The sequence below is a fragment of the Psittacula echo genome (assembly GCF_963264785.1).
Source record: "Psittacula echo genome assembly, chromosome: 3".
NCBI lineage: Eukaryota > Metazoa > Chordata > Aves > Psittaciformes > Psittacidae > Psittacula > Psittacula echo.
In genome coordinates, this window is record NC_137736.1 from 103,573,724 (window position 1) to 103,592,244 (window position 18,521).

At 36.1% G+C, this 18,521-nt stretch overlaps 1 protein-coding gene across 4 annotated transcripts in view; it reads right to left on the reverse strand.

The window, feature by feature from the left end:
- NBEA (neurobeachin) overlaps positions 1 to 18,521 on the reverse strand; it is a gene marked incomplete at both ends in the record, with an annotated part of 526,482 nt that overhangs the window by 181,835 nt on the left and 326,126 nt on the right. For 3 of the 4 annotated variants that reach the window (XM_080613294.1, XM_080613295.1, XM_080613292.1), the window contains one exon: positions 3,516 to 3,659. In XM_080613294.1, the coding sequence (XP_080469420.1) occupies positions 3,516 to 3,659 (144 nt within the window). Of the gene's footprint in view, positions 1 to 1,213; positions 1,253 to 3,515; positions 3,660 to 18,521 lie in introns of all 4 variants that reach the window. The other variant, XM_080613293.1, reaches the window with a different exon arrangement.

An 18,521-nucleotide genomic window follows, 5' to 3' on the forward strand; every position in this document is an offset into this window, starting at 1 on the left:
TACTAAGACATCTAGATAGAGCATTTAACATGTTTAGTGCTCAAGCCAGTTGGACTAGCTACCCATTCTGGCTTGGATGGAAGATCAGCTCTTGTTTAGCAGTACTGCCTTCTAGAATTATTTCTATACTGAAGTTGAGTTGCTAAAACTTAGAGCAGTGCTGGGAAGCTGCATCTCACTCAAACCTTCCTGGCACATTTGCGTGGTGGGGGGTTTTCCTTCCAGCTAGAGACAGATGTACAAGGACAAAAGATTCTGTACATTAAGACTAAGATGCATTAAAGGCAGGTAGTGACTTTCCTTGGGTTTATTTGGATGAGTTGGTCAATCTTCTGATATAATGGAGTGCACAACATGTATTTATTCTTGCAAGACTGTCGTGAGATTGTAATTCACCACGGCTTATGAGTAAGTCAGATTCTGAGTTGATTGAGCCCATGAAATAATCAGACAGATGCCTGCCAAAGCCTTCTGTCTTCCCAAAATAACCCAAAGCCTCATATCCTCTTATTTTTATTTCCTTTTTTCTTTCTAGAAGCTACTCTTTAAAGAGTAGCAAAAGACTTCAGGGATGCTTTGTTCGGCTAGGACCTACTTGCTGTTGCCACCAGCCATATGATAAAATAGATGAAATATGCTCCAGTTACAGAACATGTATCTTTCAAAAATGTCATTAAGGCTAAATTCTATTCTCAGATGCACGCAAACAATTCTCAGCAAGTCATCTGCAACTTCACAACAAAGAGAAGAGAATGTATTTTTAAAATTCATGAAACCTGAGTGGTTCAATGATTATTCTTTTTTCTTTCTCTTTCTCTCTCTTTTTTTTTTTTATGATGTATTTTAGTGCAAAATCAGTACTTAAAAAAGTTTGGGGAAAGAATATTATCCATTGAAACATATTTCCTTTTGAGAATGCCAGCTTACCATATTAGAACACATCCACATTTAACTTGGAAAAAAATCATCTATTAAGCAGAAGACAAACGGTTAGAAAATATGCATTCTCAAACTTTTAAGAGAAAAGGTAAGTATTTAAGAGCCCTATTGCAGCATTAGAAAATAGGAAAGGAGAGGAAAAGGAGAAGAGTTAGTAATATCAATTGACTACAACAGATTTGATTGTATTATCTGCAGATTCAAAATGTATCAGAAAACTATTAAAATTGACTGGGCTATCTCAATTATTAGTTCTAACAGAGATGTGACTTGCCTCTTGAAGTGAACAGTCTGGGAAGAAAAGGAGCTAAAACTGAAACAGAAAAATGTAAAATATTTTAATATGTAAATGTTAAAACAAGATCAAAATCTTTTGATAACTCATACTGTAAGACAGCTAAAATACTGCTTTAGTTAAAAATCTTGATGCGAACTTAGAAGTCATAATTCTAAGACTATAATAACATGGAATCTAATTTTTATATTTTATTAAAATGCTATTTAATATAATGAAATCTGCCATTGCAGCATATGGAATACTGAGGTTATATAATAAAAATATTCAGACTATAATTATTTAAAAATTCTCCATCCCATGTGTAATTTATCAAGGTGAACTTTACATTGATTTGTGCCACATGGTTGATGAAAAACTATAGAGTCTCTGAAAGAAAAGGTATGTTCAGATAACTTTGTACGAACAGTCTCAATCTGTTTCAAACTTTCCCTTTTTTAGTTTTAGCTTCACAAATCAAAATATTGTAGTATTTATGTTCTCTTAGTTAAAAAATTTCTAAAAACTAAGGACTCACCTTTTTAAAAGGTGCTCAAGTTTCATGGAATAAACAACATTAAGTTGTTTTAGTTAAATGGGAGCAATCTTAAATCAATTGAAACCTGGTTTATAATGATTTTGTTTAGTTCCTATCCCTTACTGAGACAATCCAAATCATTGTAAACCAGGTTTCAATTGATTTAAGCTTTAAAGTTAAATCAGAGGCATATCTGAGTATAGAAATTCCGATGTGTCATTCCACTCTGAACAGTAACTAGATGTACATGATGCTCTGAGATACCACAACTTGACATATCTCAAAGATTTCCAGATCACATACACTGAATCTATGTAACTCTTTAGAATTAGACACGAATGGGCAGTGTGGTTTTATCAAGACCTGCTCAGAACTGTCAGAGCTACTATACACATGCTTAGTTGGAAGCACTATTCTAAAAACACAGTTCTAAAAAACAGTGCTTCTAAGAATTTAGCCAAAGTAGTACTGACTTTTCCTTTTAAAGGAGAACAGGACATTGATCAAGTTATTCCAGTAATGGTCCTGCTTGATGGACTATTTTATTGACTGAGGACAACAGTGTCTCAGCAATGGTTAGCAGCAGATTGAAAAAGCAAGCAGATTGACATATTAACTGTTATAACCATATACTGAAGGTTGCTCCCAAATAAAAGCATTTATTTGCTCCCTCTGCTCTGCTCTAGTTTCAAAGCATAAGACTAACTTTCATGTAGGCTTTTTTTCTTTTTTAACTTGTTTTTCTATTTTTTGTTTTGCCTTTTTTTTTTTTTTTTTAACCATCCATTTATAATCTTATCTTTGCTACAAATTTTCACTACGGCATCAGAAGAAAGTACAGGAGCAAAAGTGGCTATTTTAGTCATTCAATTATGCAGAAAAAAATCTGAGACATCACAAAACTTCCCCTTAGTGGACCAGTTTAATAAATATATTCCTAAGTAAATTAACCTAAAAAAAATCATACTGCATTTCACAGTTCTCACATTCTTATCTTGTCTGAGAAGAGATTGAGTTTTCAACTTTCAACATGCTTTTCTTTCCAGACTACTTCCCCATGAAAGTATTGCCTCAAGACAAAGCTGTAACAAAACCTGTTAGAAGATGGATAAAACTGAGACCTCACTGTATACTTTCACCCAGGGAGAAAGGACCAGAATGGCTCTCTCAAGTACATATATACTGAGGACTCATTCCCAGCTCATATGCTAATGAAGTTCATGGCTTGGTTACAGTTTTTCTTTCTTAGTCGCACCTTACAACAGGCAACTTCTTCCCTTGCTGTGGCAGATGGGTTGAGATGCCACTTAACCCCTGAGAGAAGTGGGTGCCAGGAGGAGCTCAGGTGTCTCTCCACAAGCTGTGTGGCACTTGGGATGAGGTCATCAAAGCACACAATCGCTCTCTGACTCATAAAACCTGAGTTGTGGAATTAGTCCTCATCTCCATTTTAACCAAAAGAAAAGAGACGTTCCACAGTTGTTTTACAGAATTTTCAAAAAGTCACAGGGAGTAGTAAAAGCATTGAGGTATTGCACTTTCTCGCATCTCTGCTGAAAGACAAGGCAACAGGCACATGCTTTGTAATCAATTCCCCTAGTTCATGGAACTAGGACATCATATTAAATCTAGAACACAATCCGTTCATACTGTAATTATATACTTAGCTGTCAATATTAAGACACTAATCACAAAACTTAAGAAGCAACAAGTTTAAAAGAGCCTTTTGGCTCATACCTCAGTTGTAATGAAAAGCATAATTACCTGCAAGGTTGTCAATCTCCTTCTCTTGGAGCAGGCTAACAGCATCATCATCTCCTTCCAGCATAAGCTCTGTCTCTGCATTTTGATTTACCACAGCTTGACTTCGGAAAGTTTTCTTTGACTTCACTACATCCTCTTCAGTGCCTAAAAAAGTTACAAATGTTGTCAATTTAGCTGAATAATATTTTAAATATAAATCAACCACAGTCAAGTAGTAATAAGATATAAATGATCTTTATTGAAAAAGGAACATTTGCTAAAACTTTTATCAAGGTTTACAAAATATGCAGCTTTATTCTGTCTTTCAAAATATATCTTGAATAAAATACAAACTGTTTCACAAAGACTATCCTGCTTTTAATGATTATTATTTACCCTGCTTTTAATAATTGCTATTTACTTTATGTTCAGTATTGTTCCATTTGTTTTCTGTCTGCAAGAAATTCAGCAGGAGTTTCTTTTGGGTGTCCTGACTCTGCCCTCTGACAACTCAATCCACCTACTCTAAATTAAAGGAGTTGCTTTCAGAAATTCAAAATCTGTCATCATCTTTGTCTTAGAGATAGCACAGACAGGATGGTGAAGCAGGCTTATTTCAATATACAAGGTGTGCTATGCAGAGATTCAGAAAAGACTGAAAAAAGACAAGCACAGTGAGGGAACTTTGGTGTGCATCTGTGTGTGTGTTTCTAAGGAGCACAATAAAAATGTTGGTGTATGGGCATGTGGCAACTACGTCAAAGGACTTCACAGGTAGGTCTCACCCTTCCGTCTTGCTTATAACTGACTTTTTCTGCTAAGACTGACATCTCCTTACAGCAGGAACCTTCTTAGGTTTTGAGAAGTTCCTACTAGCACTTGCCAGAGTTCATTCTCATGATATAAAAAATTAATCATAGTGAATTAATCATAGTGTGGTCAAATGACAGAATCATAAGTAGCTTTCATATCATAAATAACTTTCATGTTCCTGTTGTGACATCAGCGCAGTGTTTCCTTCTTAGCTGGGGAGAGGACATTAGCTTCATTTTCAGTACTACAGACCCATAGCAGCCTTATGCAAGAAAGCTTTCTGTTTTTTAACTAAACAGAAAGCCCTGCATCTTCACCTTGGACCATACAAGGTATGGGCAGAGAAGAGATTCAGAGCAGCCCTGCAGAGAAGGACTTGGGGGTGTTGGTCAATGAAAAAATTAACATGAGCCTGCTTCAGTGTGCGCTCACAGCCCAGAAAGCCAACCGTATCCTGGGCTGCATCAAAAGGAGCATGACCAGCAGGTTGAAGGAGGTGATCCTGCCTCTCTACTCTGCTCTCGTGAGACCTCACTTGGAGTATTGTGTGCAGTTCTGGTGTCCTCAACATAAAAAGGACGTGGAACTGTTGGAACAAGTCCAGAGGAGGGCCTCGAGGATGATCAGGGGACTGGAGCACCTCCCGTATGAAGATAGGCTGAGAAAGTCGGGGCTGTTGAGCCTGGAGAAGAGAAGGCTGCGTGGAGACCTCATAGCAGCCTTCCAGTATCTGAAGGGGGCCTACAAGGATGCTGGGGATGGACTCTTCAACAGGGACTGTAGTGACAGGACAAGGGGTAACGGGTTCAAACTTAAACAGGGGAAGTTTAGATTGGATATAAGGAAGAAATTCTTTACTGTGAGAGTGGTGAGGCACTGGAATGGGTTGCCCAGGGAGGTTGTGAGTGCTCCATCCTTGGCGGTGTTCAAGGCCAGGCTGGATGAGGCCTTGGGTGGCATAGTTTAGTGCGGGGTCCCTGCCCATGGCAGGGGGGTTGGAACTAGATGATCTTAAGGTCCTTTCTAACCCTAACTATCCTATGATTCTATGATCTCCAGTTCTACCAACCAAGAAATAAAACTCAAACATAATCTCTCCTTTCTGTATGACAATTTGGAATTTTTCCTCCTACTAAGTTACAGAATGATGGGTGAAATATGAGGAAAACCAGGCACATGTAGATTTTGCTTGTCTTCTACAAAGCCTGAACTTAAACATGATTGAATACCATTATAGGAGATGTAAAAGGATGAAGTGAAGCCTAGTAAGACTCCTGGTCTTATATTAATACAGGACAAGTAAGAGGAATATAGTAAGTAGATAGATCAGTGGAGATAGATGCATGGATTGGCACTGAAATGTCCGGCAGTTTTGTTATTACAAACAGCGGGGAAGGTGTTATGATTTTGTCTCCTACTCTTAGATGAGTCTTCTAATTAGTTTACTCACAGGAGAGTCACATACAAATAAAAATGCTGGAAGCATATCTTTCTATGAGTGTGTTTACTCTGAAGATCACTATTAGCATGGTGGATATCAGACTATACTACAGGCCAAGCCAACCTCATGTTTTGCAATGTCTAATATTAACCTTTCATATAGTATTGCTATTCTCTCAATTTCCATTTCTGAAACGATAAAGCAGGCAACGATAAATAAGTAAGCAATCCCCCATTTTTTTCTCCAAGCCCAAAATGCAGGACAGAATCTCTCCTGTTTGTTGCTCTCTCCATTAGGACCATACAGATAGTGACAGTAATTAAGACAGTATCAGTATATACTAATATGCTGTGTTTTGCTGTGTCCAGTTATCAGGCTCATTACCGTACTTGCATAGCTTATTACTTAGTACACTAATTATTTACTTAATTTAAAATTGAATCAAGTATTATGTCCAAGGTTTTTTCCTTTTTTTTTTCCTTTTTTTTTCTTCCTTTTTTTTCCCCTCCCAATTCACAAAAAGGATCAAGAATTGCAGGAGTTTGGAAAAAAAGAAAGGAGTAACGTGCTGTAACAGACCTTCAGTTTTGTTATATCAGATTTGTTGTGAGTATAATTGCTAGATCAGGATCTTGTTACACTTGTGTTTACTTCCAGAGAGTTTAGCATTATTTGACACAAGTAATAGACCCTGCTGTGAACATTTGACACTAAAGGAGACCACGCCTTGGATTAACTAGCAAGGGGGAGGAAGGAAGCATGAAAACACTGTTCTCTTCCTTTTTGCTAGTTCTAGTGAATGTTAGGAAAGTTTCAGAGTTTTATAAAATGTGATAATCTTCAAATGAATTACTTCAGAAATACTAATATAAAGTAATCATAGAGTCAACACTTCTGCAGTAACTGATTAGTGACAGTCTTTTAAGATTATTTATGCATGAAAATGTATTTTTAAAATTACAAGGAAAATAAGTTCAAGCCCCAAATGATTACCAACACTTAAAATGCATCAGAAGAACCTGCAATTTAGTATATTTTAAATCCCTCGTGGTGAGGGTTCCAGTTACCAGATTACAGAAATATTGCCAGACTCCGATGTAAGAAATGTGGTAGAGTAGAAGGCATTAAATTAGTTTAGTGAATTTGGAGATTAGCAAAAAGATAAATGTTTCTAAAATCCATTCTGCTTTATAATATTAAACATACATTTATCTAAAAGAAATATAGTAAATGGCATTTCTTTGTCTTGATGGAAAAAAGCTCTGGCTTGGCTGTTGTCTAAATTTATCACTTTGTTGAGTGCACCTCAGTTTTGCTGTACTGTACCCAACATTTATCTAAATGAAAGTGTACGAGACCCGGAGTTGCCCTTCAATCACTATATCCTTTATGAGTTAGAGTTCCATTTATCAAAATTACAGCAAGAAGAGTAAGGTCTCACAGGGCTGTCTCATTACAAGGCTTGTAAACACTGTCCTTACAAAGAAATGGTTTAACACCTAACAAATCAAAAACTGATTGGGAATAGAATTTATTTGAGATCATCTATCTTCAGAAGATGTGCTGTACCGAGTGCACTTCATGGCCTTTCTAGCCATTCATCAAGAAATTAACAAGTAAATACCACAGACCACCAGATCTTTTTGGATCCTGAAATGTGAAATATATTCAAAACAGATCTGTCACAGATGTTCTATTTTTATATTTCAAGATGACTTCAAAAAGGTTTTAAAATAAGAGAACCTCTCCAAATAAGAGAAAAAGAAAAACAACTTGTCTCTTTAAAACCAGACAACAAACTGAATAAAAAATTATATGACATAAAACTATGTCTAGTATTGTTAACAATGATATAAAAAGGAAAGACAAATAAATTAATACTTAATATTTCAGTGTGCTTGGAAAAAAGAAAAAATCAAACCTAAAATTATTTTTTTTCAAAGCTCCAGCAAAATGACTATGAAATTAAATCCATTTCCAGATATTCCATTTAAAACTCTTTTTAGGACACAAGGAGTTTGTATTTTAAAGACACAGTATGGAATTGTACTAATGTCAGTTCCTAAGTCTAATTAGAATATCCATTAAAATAGGAACAAAGTAAAATGAAACTAGATATAATTTCAAGAAAGCAACATTTTGACATTGGTGTATACAGTCTGGAATTTGCAGATGCTATCAGTTCTTGTCCTTATCAAGCTGCTTCTCAAGGGACATTTTTCTAGAACAGGATTTGGAGAGAAGCCTTGAAAAAAGCAGCTAAATATTTCTTAACCTTGCAAATAATTCAATGGAAATAAGTCACTTGGCTCATACTGAAGTCCAAATGAAATTGATGCCTTCTAATTTCTTGAAACTTGAAGGCTCTGTCTCAAAGATGCTTGAAAAGAATGTATGTATAGGATTAGATAAGCTATTAAAAAAAAAACAAACAAAACTGTCTTTTGTTACACCTGTTATCACCTTGATAATTTTTTTTAGATGTGCATGTTAAAAACTGGCTTCCTTCAGTAGCTTCAGAGTAACTGGAAAGAGCCCATCTTTAAAAGAAATTAATCAACCACCACTCCTCTACAAAACCCCTACTTCCATGAGAAGGTATTTTATATTTCTGAAAGATTATATGAGCTGCACAGTAAAATCATACACTATTGCCAAGAATTTACTAATCTCTCTTCCAGTGGCATTACTTTTTCTTAAACAGAAATTGTTAAGCAGACAAAAACCCCCATACCAAACCCCCATAAAAACCTAATAATTTACCAAGAACTGAAGAATCTCATGTTATTTTGCAGCTACAGCCTCTAGAATTATTTAATATGGACAATATCTAAACTATTTGGGGGTGCGTGTTATTGTAACATCTGAATTTTTGCCTATTTTTAATTAAGTCAATAAATTTCCCATGGGGTTTTGTAGGTCGCAACAGGTTCTAGGGATTCAATCTAAATTTTAAAGACACTGTAACTGTCCAGAGGCACAAAAACTATCCCTAAATAAATTTTTAAAATTAGCAGTACAAACATAACGTATTTTTGATTACATTTATGCTTATGTATGCTTATCTTATTAGATCATACACTAATTACTACAATTTGGTTGAGCACAGGGAGTTTCCAGTTCACTATTTACTTCTATCCATTTATTATATATTCAAATATAGTGTTTTAAATCTTTTCTCTCTGTATTTAGTATAAAATGAGGTAAAAAATATGGTTAATTTTAAGGAAAGTTTTCTTGGTAATACTGTAACCAACAAAAGGAGACTACTGCTTCTTATAAAGTTGTTTCCATAGTTTACTTCAACGAATTATCGATAAGGCAATTTATGCAGTGAGCGCTCTTTGATCTTTGAAGAGGGATGGCAGAATGGAAAGTTAACCTCATTTTAATGTTACCTAAATATACTGACAGGAAATTCTAATGTTTCCAAACATCTGGAAATCTGCTTCATGGGATGGCATTCTTCTTTTCTATAAGGAACCTTTTTCATATATTGTCTTTTACAGTTTTATGTGGCTTCTAAAGGAGCATTTTGACATAAGTAAAGTCTGTTCTCTTTACAGTAAAATGCTGCATTTAATTAAAATCTCTCTTTTATAGCAGCTGAAGTACAGTGTTTGTGAAGCTTAGCTCTCCTCAGAAACTTTTAAGGATTAAGTTGCTTTTTCCTCCTTACAGATCACGGGTATGTGCTGCCCTATAAAACACTTCTTTTGTTGCTGGATTTTAATCACATAAGGTAGTTTTTAATATTTTATTAAATAAAGGAATTCAGAATTAGTTCCTCACAAGAGGCTACCTGATAGGTCATGATATGAACCATGAAATTATATTGCAGGTGAAACAGAATTTATCTTAGTTTGAAAGAACTAAGCTTTTCCTTCTGGTGCTTTTTGTTTATCACACAAACAAACTTTTACAGGAATAATTAAGATCATGTGTGCACAGGATTAGAATGCAACACTATTTCCTACTTTTTCATTCATGCAATATTATTAATAGTTGAAAATACTTTGAAAAAAGTTCTGCTAGATAATCTTCCTGCTTTATATATTCTAACAGTTTAAACCCCTGCTTTCATTGCTAATTTTTACTAACTTGATTAGGCACTGGGACCCTTGCAGCAGTCACAGTTATGGAGAGCAGCTGCTTGGGAGTCTGTAAACTGACCTCTACAAAACCCAGCAAGATTAAATCATCGACATGATGACTATTTCACCCCAGCCTAATATCTTTCTGCAGGGCTACAGAGTCAGCCCTCCTAGGACTGCATTTGCTCCATGGGAAACACACACCAGGTATCCCTGAGCCTGCTCAGAAGAAGGCCTTCTGGCTTTGAGTAGCAGACGGGTGCTGGCATATCTTGATGAACTGTCCCCACCTGTGTCTGCTAGAGTTGTTATTTAAATTGCTACGTGTTTCTGGAACTGGCAGCTTTGACTGGCATATAATTAAGCTTCCCTAGAGAATGAGAGAAGTGACTGTTATTAAAGAAAGGTTGGTTTTAATAGATTTAATAAAAGCCAGAGGAATCTAAATAATATTTTTGTTATTAAGGATCTTTGAAGAAATGAGGGAGAAAAAATCTATGAATTCTAGAAAATTCTATGCAAATTGCATAGAAAGTAAAAATTGCACACATTTGTTTTGGAAATCACTCTATGCAAAGTAAAACCAAATCACATTTTAGTTTTCTATAATAAATACCTTAAAATTTAATCATAGACATTCCATAACTTTTTTCCTCCAATTTTGATACCTAATATCTGACCAAATGATCTTCTTTATATGAGTCCTTTGTAAATAAATGCTTTACTGTTGTGTATGTTTTCATATTAAAAATTCTCAGGAGTTCTGCATTGTAAAAATGAGACTGATATAAACTATGCCAATGAGGAGACTGAGAATAAGGGCAAGACCAAAACGAACACAATTCTCAGATGAGGCTGAGGGCTTTTAAAACAATAAGTGCTTGCAGTTAAAGTCAAATTGTTGTATATTTATATAAAATGTCCTACATAAAAATAAAGATGAAGTTACCATGTTGGGCACTTGTTATTTTTTTAGTTTACAGATAGGAGAACAGAGCGGTTACAAAATTAATTTTAGAAGTTGTCACTATTAGCATTATATTTATTTGAGTTTTCAGATATTCCGAGCATATGAGAAAGGACCCTGCACTAATTCAGCACTGACTATAAACAGCCAGCGGGTAACGAAGTCGGATATGCCCAGTCCAGCAAACATTACAAGGCATTTCAGGCTCCTGAAGGGCAGTCTTTATTCTGACTGGAACCAGAAGTAGTCCTTCTAATGGGAATTTAAAACACTCAAATGTTTATATTTGGATTAAGATGTAGCTTGCCATTGTAACTTGTACACACAAGAATGGATTCATATTTCATGACTGTTGACCTTTACAAATCCCTGTCAGTTTGAGATGCAGCCTCTCGGTGCATACTGTAGTTTGATAAATTGCAGAAGGAAACCAAATTCTCTGATACACTGTGGATCACTTAATCAGGCAAAGATGATACACAAGAAAAATAATCAAGAGCAAAAAAAAATTCCTAACTGTATTTCCAGCTATTTTACAGAAGTACAGTAATAGCTGAGAGGAAAATAACTACATCACACCAACAGTTATTGCTCAGTGGAAAGGACATCAAGGACACTTGCAAGAGAATTGGATCAATATTAACGCTATTTTCATTTCATGCTTCCCCAACTCCAGTAAGCTGACAATATACTCTGATTATGTGAACTGCCTCTGAGTAACATAGAAAAGGTTATTAGAGCAAGGGGTGGAAATGGAATGCACTTTTTATATTGACAGGTCTGCTAATAGAGTGTACTGATTTTCAAAGCTGTGCAATGCATTTTCACAATTTGGTTTTGACAGCAAAAAGGAATTTCATTTGTCCTTAATTCAAAATATTCACATATAAGCAAAGGTTTCTTAAGGCAGGCCACGAAAGAGAGTAATAGAACTATTTCAACAGAAAAATGTAATCAATAAGGTAAGAAGCAAAAGGTGATTGAATTTAAATATGCATGGCATGATAATGAAATAATGAAATAAATCTGCTAAACAATGTATTCTATGCTTTTGAAACAGCATCTGATAAAGTGCTTTTAAGATAACACATAAGTGAAGAATACATAATGTCTTAACATTCAGGTCTGTATTATGTCTGGATTGTTTTAGATTAGTTCTGAATTTGAAATACCTAACCCAAGCACGCATTCTCCAGGAAAAGCCATGTTCTGACTTTAGCTGCTGGCGGAGCTTAAAGACAGGATCAAAGTTGTTGGACTTCTAAAGAGGCACACTCCACACCAAGGAATTGTGCCCACATATGCTAGCCTCAATTTTGCTTCCTGCTCACAAAAACATTCTATCTGAAAAGGCTAACAACAATAAAGCCTTGGGAAGAAATTATATGCTCTCTGGAAATACAAATGCTTGGTGCATGCTAGCAGCTCAACAGCAATGCAGTGGCATGTGAGAAATGTGATCTTACCTCCTGTACTGTGGTGTTCTACATTAACACTTTTAACTCTTTACCTAACATTTAAAAATTAGAGCCTCCAACCCATAAGATTGGTCCAAACTCCAATATTTTTTTCAAAAGAAAGATATATGTGTAATACTGTGGTCTGTCTTCTAATTTCTTAGTTCTCCCTCTCTGTGGCCAATGCATGGTCGATTATGTCTTTGCTAGGACAATTTTGCCTCTCACCACTTCAGTTTTTGCTACCAGATCCAAACAAGATCAGCTGTCTGGAAACAGCCATTGTAGAGAGACATAATAGGACAGCTAAAAAATTAATTCTCTAGTGCAGGGAATGAAGGTGTAGGGAGTAAGTTTAAAATTATTTTATAGTAGCTATTGTAATTCCAGTAGTTAGGCAACTGTTTTAATTTCTATAGAGACTATTTATTTACAGAAGAAAGCCTCAACAGCTCATGATCAATGCTTCGAGAGACCCATTTGCCGACATATCTGAAATGATTTCTGCTTTCTAGAATGGTAATCTTTTTAAATGAAGTTCTGCTCTTTTGTGACATAGAGAAGGAACATCTTATGCAGTCTTTACACAGAAAAAATCACCTATACATGACATCATGTCTCCTGTAACTGTTTCTTAAAAGGATTGTCCGCATTATATATAAATAATAAATTTGCCAATATAATACTGTCATTAGAATATCTGGATTTACTTGACAGTACTTTGTCTTTTACTACGCACAAATTTCATTTCACTCTCACACAGATCAGCGCATCTTAGAACTGGCATACATAATTTTCACTTCAGGAGCAAGAGTAACTGGTGGGAGAAACTTTCTATTTTTGTGTAGATCAATGCCTACAGCAACACTAGACAAAGGGCAGCACCCACAGGATATACTCATTTGTGAGGCAGCAGTGTGGACCTAACACTGGGATATTTGTGTTTAACTCTTAGTGCTATTAAGGGACTATGCACTAGTAGTGACAGCACTTCTATTTGGGCCAGGCTTCTGTTAATAGACAAGCTCCTTTGACACAGTAATCTATCTATCAATAGCAATTATGTATAAAAATTATCTATTTAGAGAGCAATTATCTATGTAATTAAAATCAAAGCTATTTACGTGATTTAGGACAGAATTTTACTCTGCTTTTGCTGTTTATTTTTTTAAACTATATCTGCTGTTATAAAACATCTTGTTTCATGCAGATGAAAAGTGAAACAGTAGCAGTACACAAAATGTCATTGAGATAAAGCAGATTCTGAGGGTCTGTTATTGAAACAGCTCAATGAGATAATCGACAAGATTTTTACCTTTTTGCCTCTGAAATAGATAAATGGTAATCACTGCCCCAGGTACAAAGCCTGTGTGAGTATTAAGGAGAGCTAACTCACAGAAATCTTAGCAGCAGTCAGCAGTAAAGAAAAAAAGGAGAGCAGTATTTTATTTCACTTTCCATTAAGCTGCCATGTGAGGCCTGTGATGTCTTTCATTCTGCTTCATAAAGATTGTAAGAGAATGCAAACCTTCCCTCAACTGCAGGGATAACTGTAAAATGTCTATGTCTATGTTAAATCTGCAAGCACTAGCAACACTATTTTCCATTCAGACTGGAACCGAGATGCTATTCAAGCAATATGATCAGCTTTTTTAAGGGCACGGGATTGAATGACTCATGCTGTATGGCAAAAGAGACGCCAATAAAAACACTCTACAAGCATCAAGCATAGTTCTTTCAGCTGGGAAAGTTTACCTGTTGTAGATGATGTTCAGGGCTTTACACAAATACTCTGGCAGATACACTCTTTAGGCATACAACAGGGATAAGAAAAAAGTCATGTAATGATGCATCATACATGATATGGAAAACAAAATTAAATACGTAACTGGAAATGTGTATAATATGCTGGCTGATAAAATTCTTAACAAGGTGTCTCTTCCTTGTCATGGTGGTTAGTGGTATATTTGAGAACTTTTCCATAAAACGTATTTGGGTTTTAATATGGTGCTTTCACTAGATGTTTCTGCTTCCCTACCTGTAACTTGCACAATGTTGAAACTCATAAAACTTTCCAGTTTATTTCACTACACTGGTACTTTTTGTGTGTGTTTCAAAGCAAACAGTATAAAATGAGTAACATAAAATTAGTGGTATTAAAGAACTCACAGTACTTGTAGGGATATGGAATAGCCAGGGCACACATACATAAGTCTTTGTTTCTTGTGTCCAAATCTTACTATTTACATAAAAGCTCTATGATAATTTTAATGTGATATAATAGAAATAGATTTTTTGTGATAAATGTAAAGTAGTGCAATGTAAAAAGATCAGTAAAAATACTTCGGTATATTAAAATATATATTGTCTCTGAAAATGAATTGATTTATTTTTGTAATCTGGACATACCGGTTCCATTTGCTTTGTGAAAGACAAGGAGTCACCTATATCCAAAATTCTTTACCTTGCAAGTAGCCCAGAGGCTCTCAGAACCTGAGCCCATTGCCTGAAAGCCTGTCATGCCTCCTACTGGCTGCCAGAAAGTAAAGTCTTTTAAAATCTATACTATGAAATAATGGCTCTCCATTTCAGACATGTGCTTGGCAGGCTGTCCCAGCCAGGTCTTCATTAAACACCTTCTTCCATACAGGCAGAAATGTATTTTTAGACCCATGTCATCCAGCTTTGGCTTCTTTACTCAGTTATGCGTGTTACTAAATATTTGTTTCACATAACAAAATACACGTATTTTCACTTACTCATATACAAAGTGGAGAACAGAGACCTGCAGCTGAAGAGACATCAAGAATAAGAACAGCGGAGAAAATGTAAAACCAGACTATTTTTGCACTTTTAACTAGCCAAAGATGATTTATAGTGCTGTTACTCCTTAATATGGAGTCTTAAACACAGAAAATAGGAGGTAAGAAAATCACACAGTAAAACCTGAGTCCCAAGAGCTACATTCACCCAGCTGTGAAAGGTGTCCCGAAGGACTATTATTAGACTTTTCACTGAAAGAATGTTCTTCCAAAATGTTTCTGAGATGCACTGAATATACATGGGTCAATAACTTCTTTGTCAATTAGCAATAGAATTGAATTAATAGAACAAATACACCCTTCATGTGGGTTTGAAAACATTTCACATCATAGTAATTTATGGATTTCAGTAAGAACATTAATTTTGCAGAACGGACTGATATTGTGTATTCTTTTCACACGACAATGTAACAGTGGAAGGGAGAAAAGTGCAGGTAGAATTCTAAGACTGGCAATGGCTGCAATATTTAGGTCTTAGGAATGGTTTTGCAGGCCAATTTGATTACTTCAAGAACATTCTGAAGTCATACGCTTTCAGATGAAGAAACAAGAAATAGAAGTAGTTAACTGCTGGTAAAAAGCCAGAAAGTTCTACAGTAAAATCTATTAGCTCAGACCTGTAACAGTAGCTAAAATCCAGGTCATGCCAGCTAACCTGAAAATCTCAGAGGAAAGGCATTTGAAACCATTACAGAGGTTCTGAAGGAAAACAAAAGTTTTCATATCCTATTTGGCTCTGTGAAAAGCCTGAATAAAAGTCAGTATCAATATTCTGACATTCAAGATTTGAGGAAATAATTACAAAAATTCAACTACTTCATGAATCTGTACTTAAAACTTATTATAAAGCTGCTGTAGAAATTCCTGTGCTAGAAATAGCATATAACAGGAAGCAGACATTTAGAGACTGCAAAAGACTGTTGGGATGCAATTGTAACTCATTTCCGTCACCTAGCCAAACAGCAGAAGGTCAGACACTGAGTGCTCGATACAACTTGGCACAGTAGTGTGCAGTACTCTACCTAACCAAATTCCATTACAGTTTACACCTTGAAGGTGTCTTCCATTACATTACAATGGGTTATAAGAATCATCATAACAGTAGATATATTTAATGAGAATATACTTACAATTTGGGGGGGGGGGGGGGCAGGGCTAAGAAGTACTAGAAAGACCAAGTTAAATCTAGTATTTCAGATTTAATTATTCTCACGATTAGGATTTTGTGTTGCAGATCCTGAGTAATACCTGTTGTAGGATCCTATTCCTGGACCTTCTCTAAACAAATTTCATTTTCATCTGTATCTGACAATTACCATGTAAAATATTGAGATGACACAATTATCCTGTCATACTTTCCCTATAACCCTATGAGGATGAAATGTTTGGAAGTTTATTTGGAGAAGCAGTGGATGGCACTGTTGGGCTACAATTATAAGGCTGTAGATGCAAATCTAGAATTGTTATACTTAGAAAACCACACAGTGACTTCTTCAGGCACACAATTTGGACATAAACACATCCAGAATACATTCGAGATTTCACAATCAGTGTGCAAGTTAGCTCATATAGTGAGCTAACTTAAACAGGGAGAATTAGGTTTGATATAAACAAGAAATTCTTTACTGTGAGAGTGGTAAGGCACTGGAACAGGCTGTCCAAGGAAGCTGTGAATGCTCCATCCCTGGCAGTGTTCAAGATGCAGGCATAAGTATATACCGGGGCTACCCAGATGAAAAGCAGCTCTGTAAAAAAGCACCTGGGGGTCCTGGTGGATAGCAAGTGGGACATGAACCAGCAATGTGCTCCTGATGCAAAGGTTAATGGTATCCTGGGCTGCATAAAGCAAAGCATTGACAGCAGGCTGATACAGATGATCTACTGAGCACTGGTGAGGCCACACCCGGAATGCTGTGTCAAGTTCTGGGTTCCTGAATACAAGAGAGATATGGACATACCAGAGAGAGTCCAGCAAAGCACCATGAAGATGATGAAGGACTGAAGCATCTCTCTTATGAGGAAAGGCTGAAGAGAGCTGGGACTATTCAGCCTGGAGAAGAGAAAGCTCAGGGGAGATCTTATCAGTATAGTAAGTACCTCAAGGGAGGGTGCAATGAAAATAGAGCCAGGCTCCTTTCAGTGACAGGACAAGAAGAAATGGGGGAAAACTGAAAAGAGGAGGTTCCCTCTGAACATTAGGAAACACTTTCTGACTCTGATGGTGACCAACCACTGGCATAAGTTGCTCAGGGAGGCTGTGGAGTCTCCACCCTTGGAGGTATTTAAAAGCTTTCTGGAGACAGTCCTAGATAACCTGCTCTAGGTGGTCTTGCTTGACCAGGTCCCTTCCAACCTCAGTAATTCTGTAATGATGTGTAAATCTGCATTTCTCAAAAAAGTTTTATGAAGATTAAAATAACTTGTCATGGATTGCATTTCTAGTATTAATCAAATTTTTCTGCTCTATTTTTAAGCTCATGAGAGATTACGTAAGATCAATCTTGAACATCAAGATACAAATAATCTAGAGTTTTAAAAATACTACTGAAGACAAAGTTCTGGCAATTGTCTACTTTAAGCTCTGGCTCCATTATAAGAATCACAGAATCTCTGAGGCTAGAAAGCACCTCTGGAGATTGTCTAGTTCAATCCTCTGCCCAAAGCAGGGTCAGTTAAAGCAGGCTGACAAGGACCTTGGCAAGCTGGGTTTTCGATATTTCTAATAATTAAGGCTATTCAACTTCTCTGGACAACCTGTTCCATTGTTTGACTGCCATTACAGGAAAAAAAAAAAGTTTTAATTTATGTTTAAATAGAATGTTCTGTATTTCTGTTTGTGCCTGTTGCCTATAGTCCTGTCACTAGGGAGAGAAGTCTGACACCATCTTCTTCATTCTATCCCAACAGATATTTATACACAACTAGATGGCCCCCTTGAGCCTTCCCCCTGAGCTAAACAAGGAATATCTAAATAGTATCTGGATCAGTTTAGAAGTAAAAGAAGGCTACAGAAAGATCTACAAACTCAACTCTGACAGTAAATCTGTTCATATAGATATAGTATAGAAAGCAGTATTACACAGACAGAACTGAAAGCACAATTAGGTCTTTAAACTCTTACATGCTACATCCAGGATGCTCTAACTGCAGACACACCTAGAAAAGTACTAGGTTTTATGCATCTAGTGGGCCTGCTAGCAAAACTCTTACAGGTGATGATTTGGTATCTATCAGTTGTCTTCACTTTGCTTTCAGTTCTGCATTAGTTACTAAAAAATGCAGCTTTCTTAAAGATATATCTGCAATTGGTTTTGTTGAAACAGTTCTGGAAATATGGTAGGCATATTCAGTATGTACAGACAAAAGATAGGGTGAAGATAATGCAGTTAGAGGGCATTATGAAGCTGAGAAGTAAATGAATGTTGTTAGATAT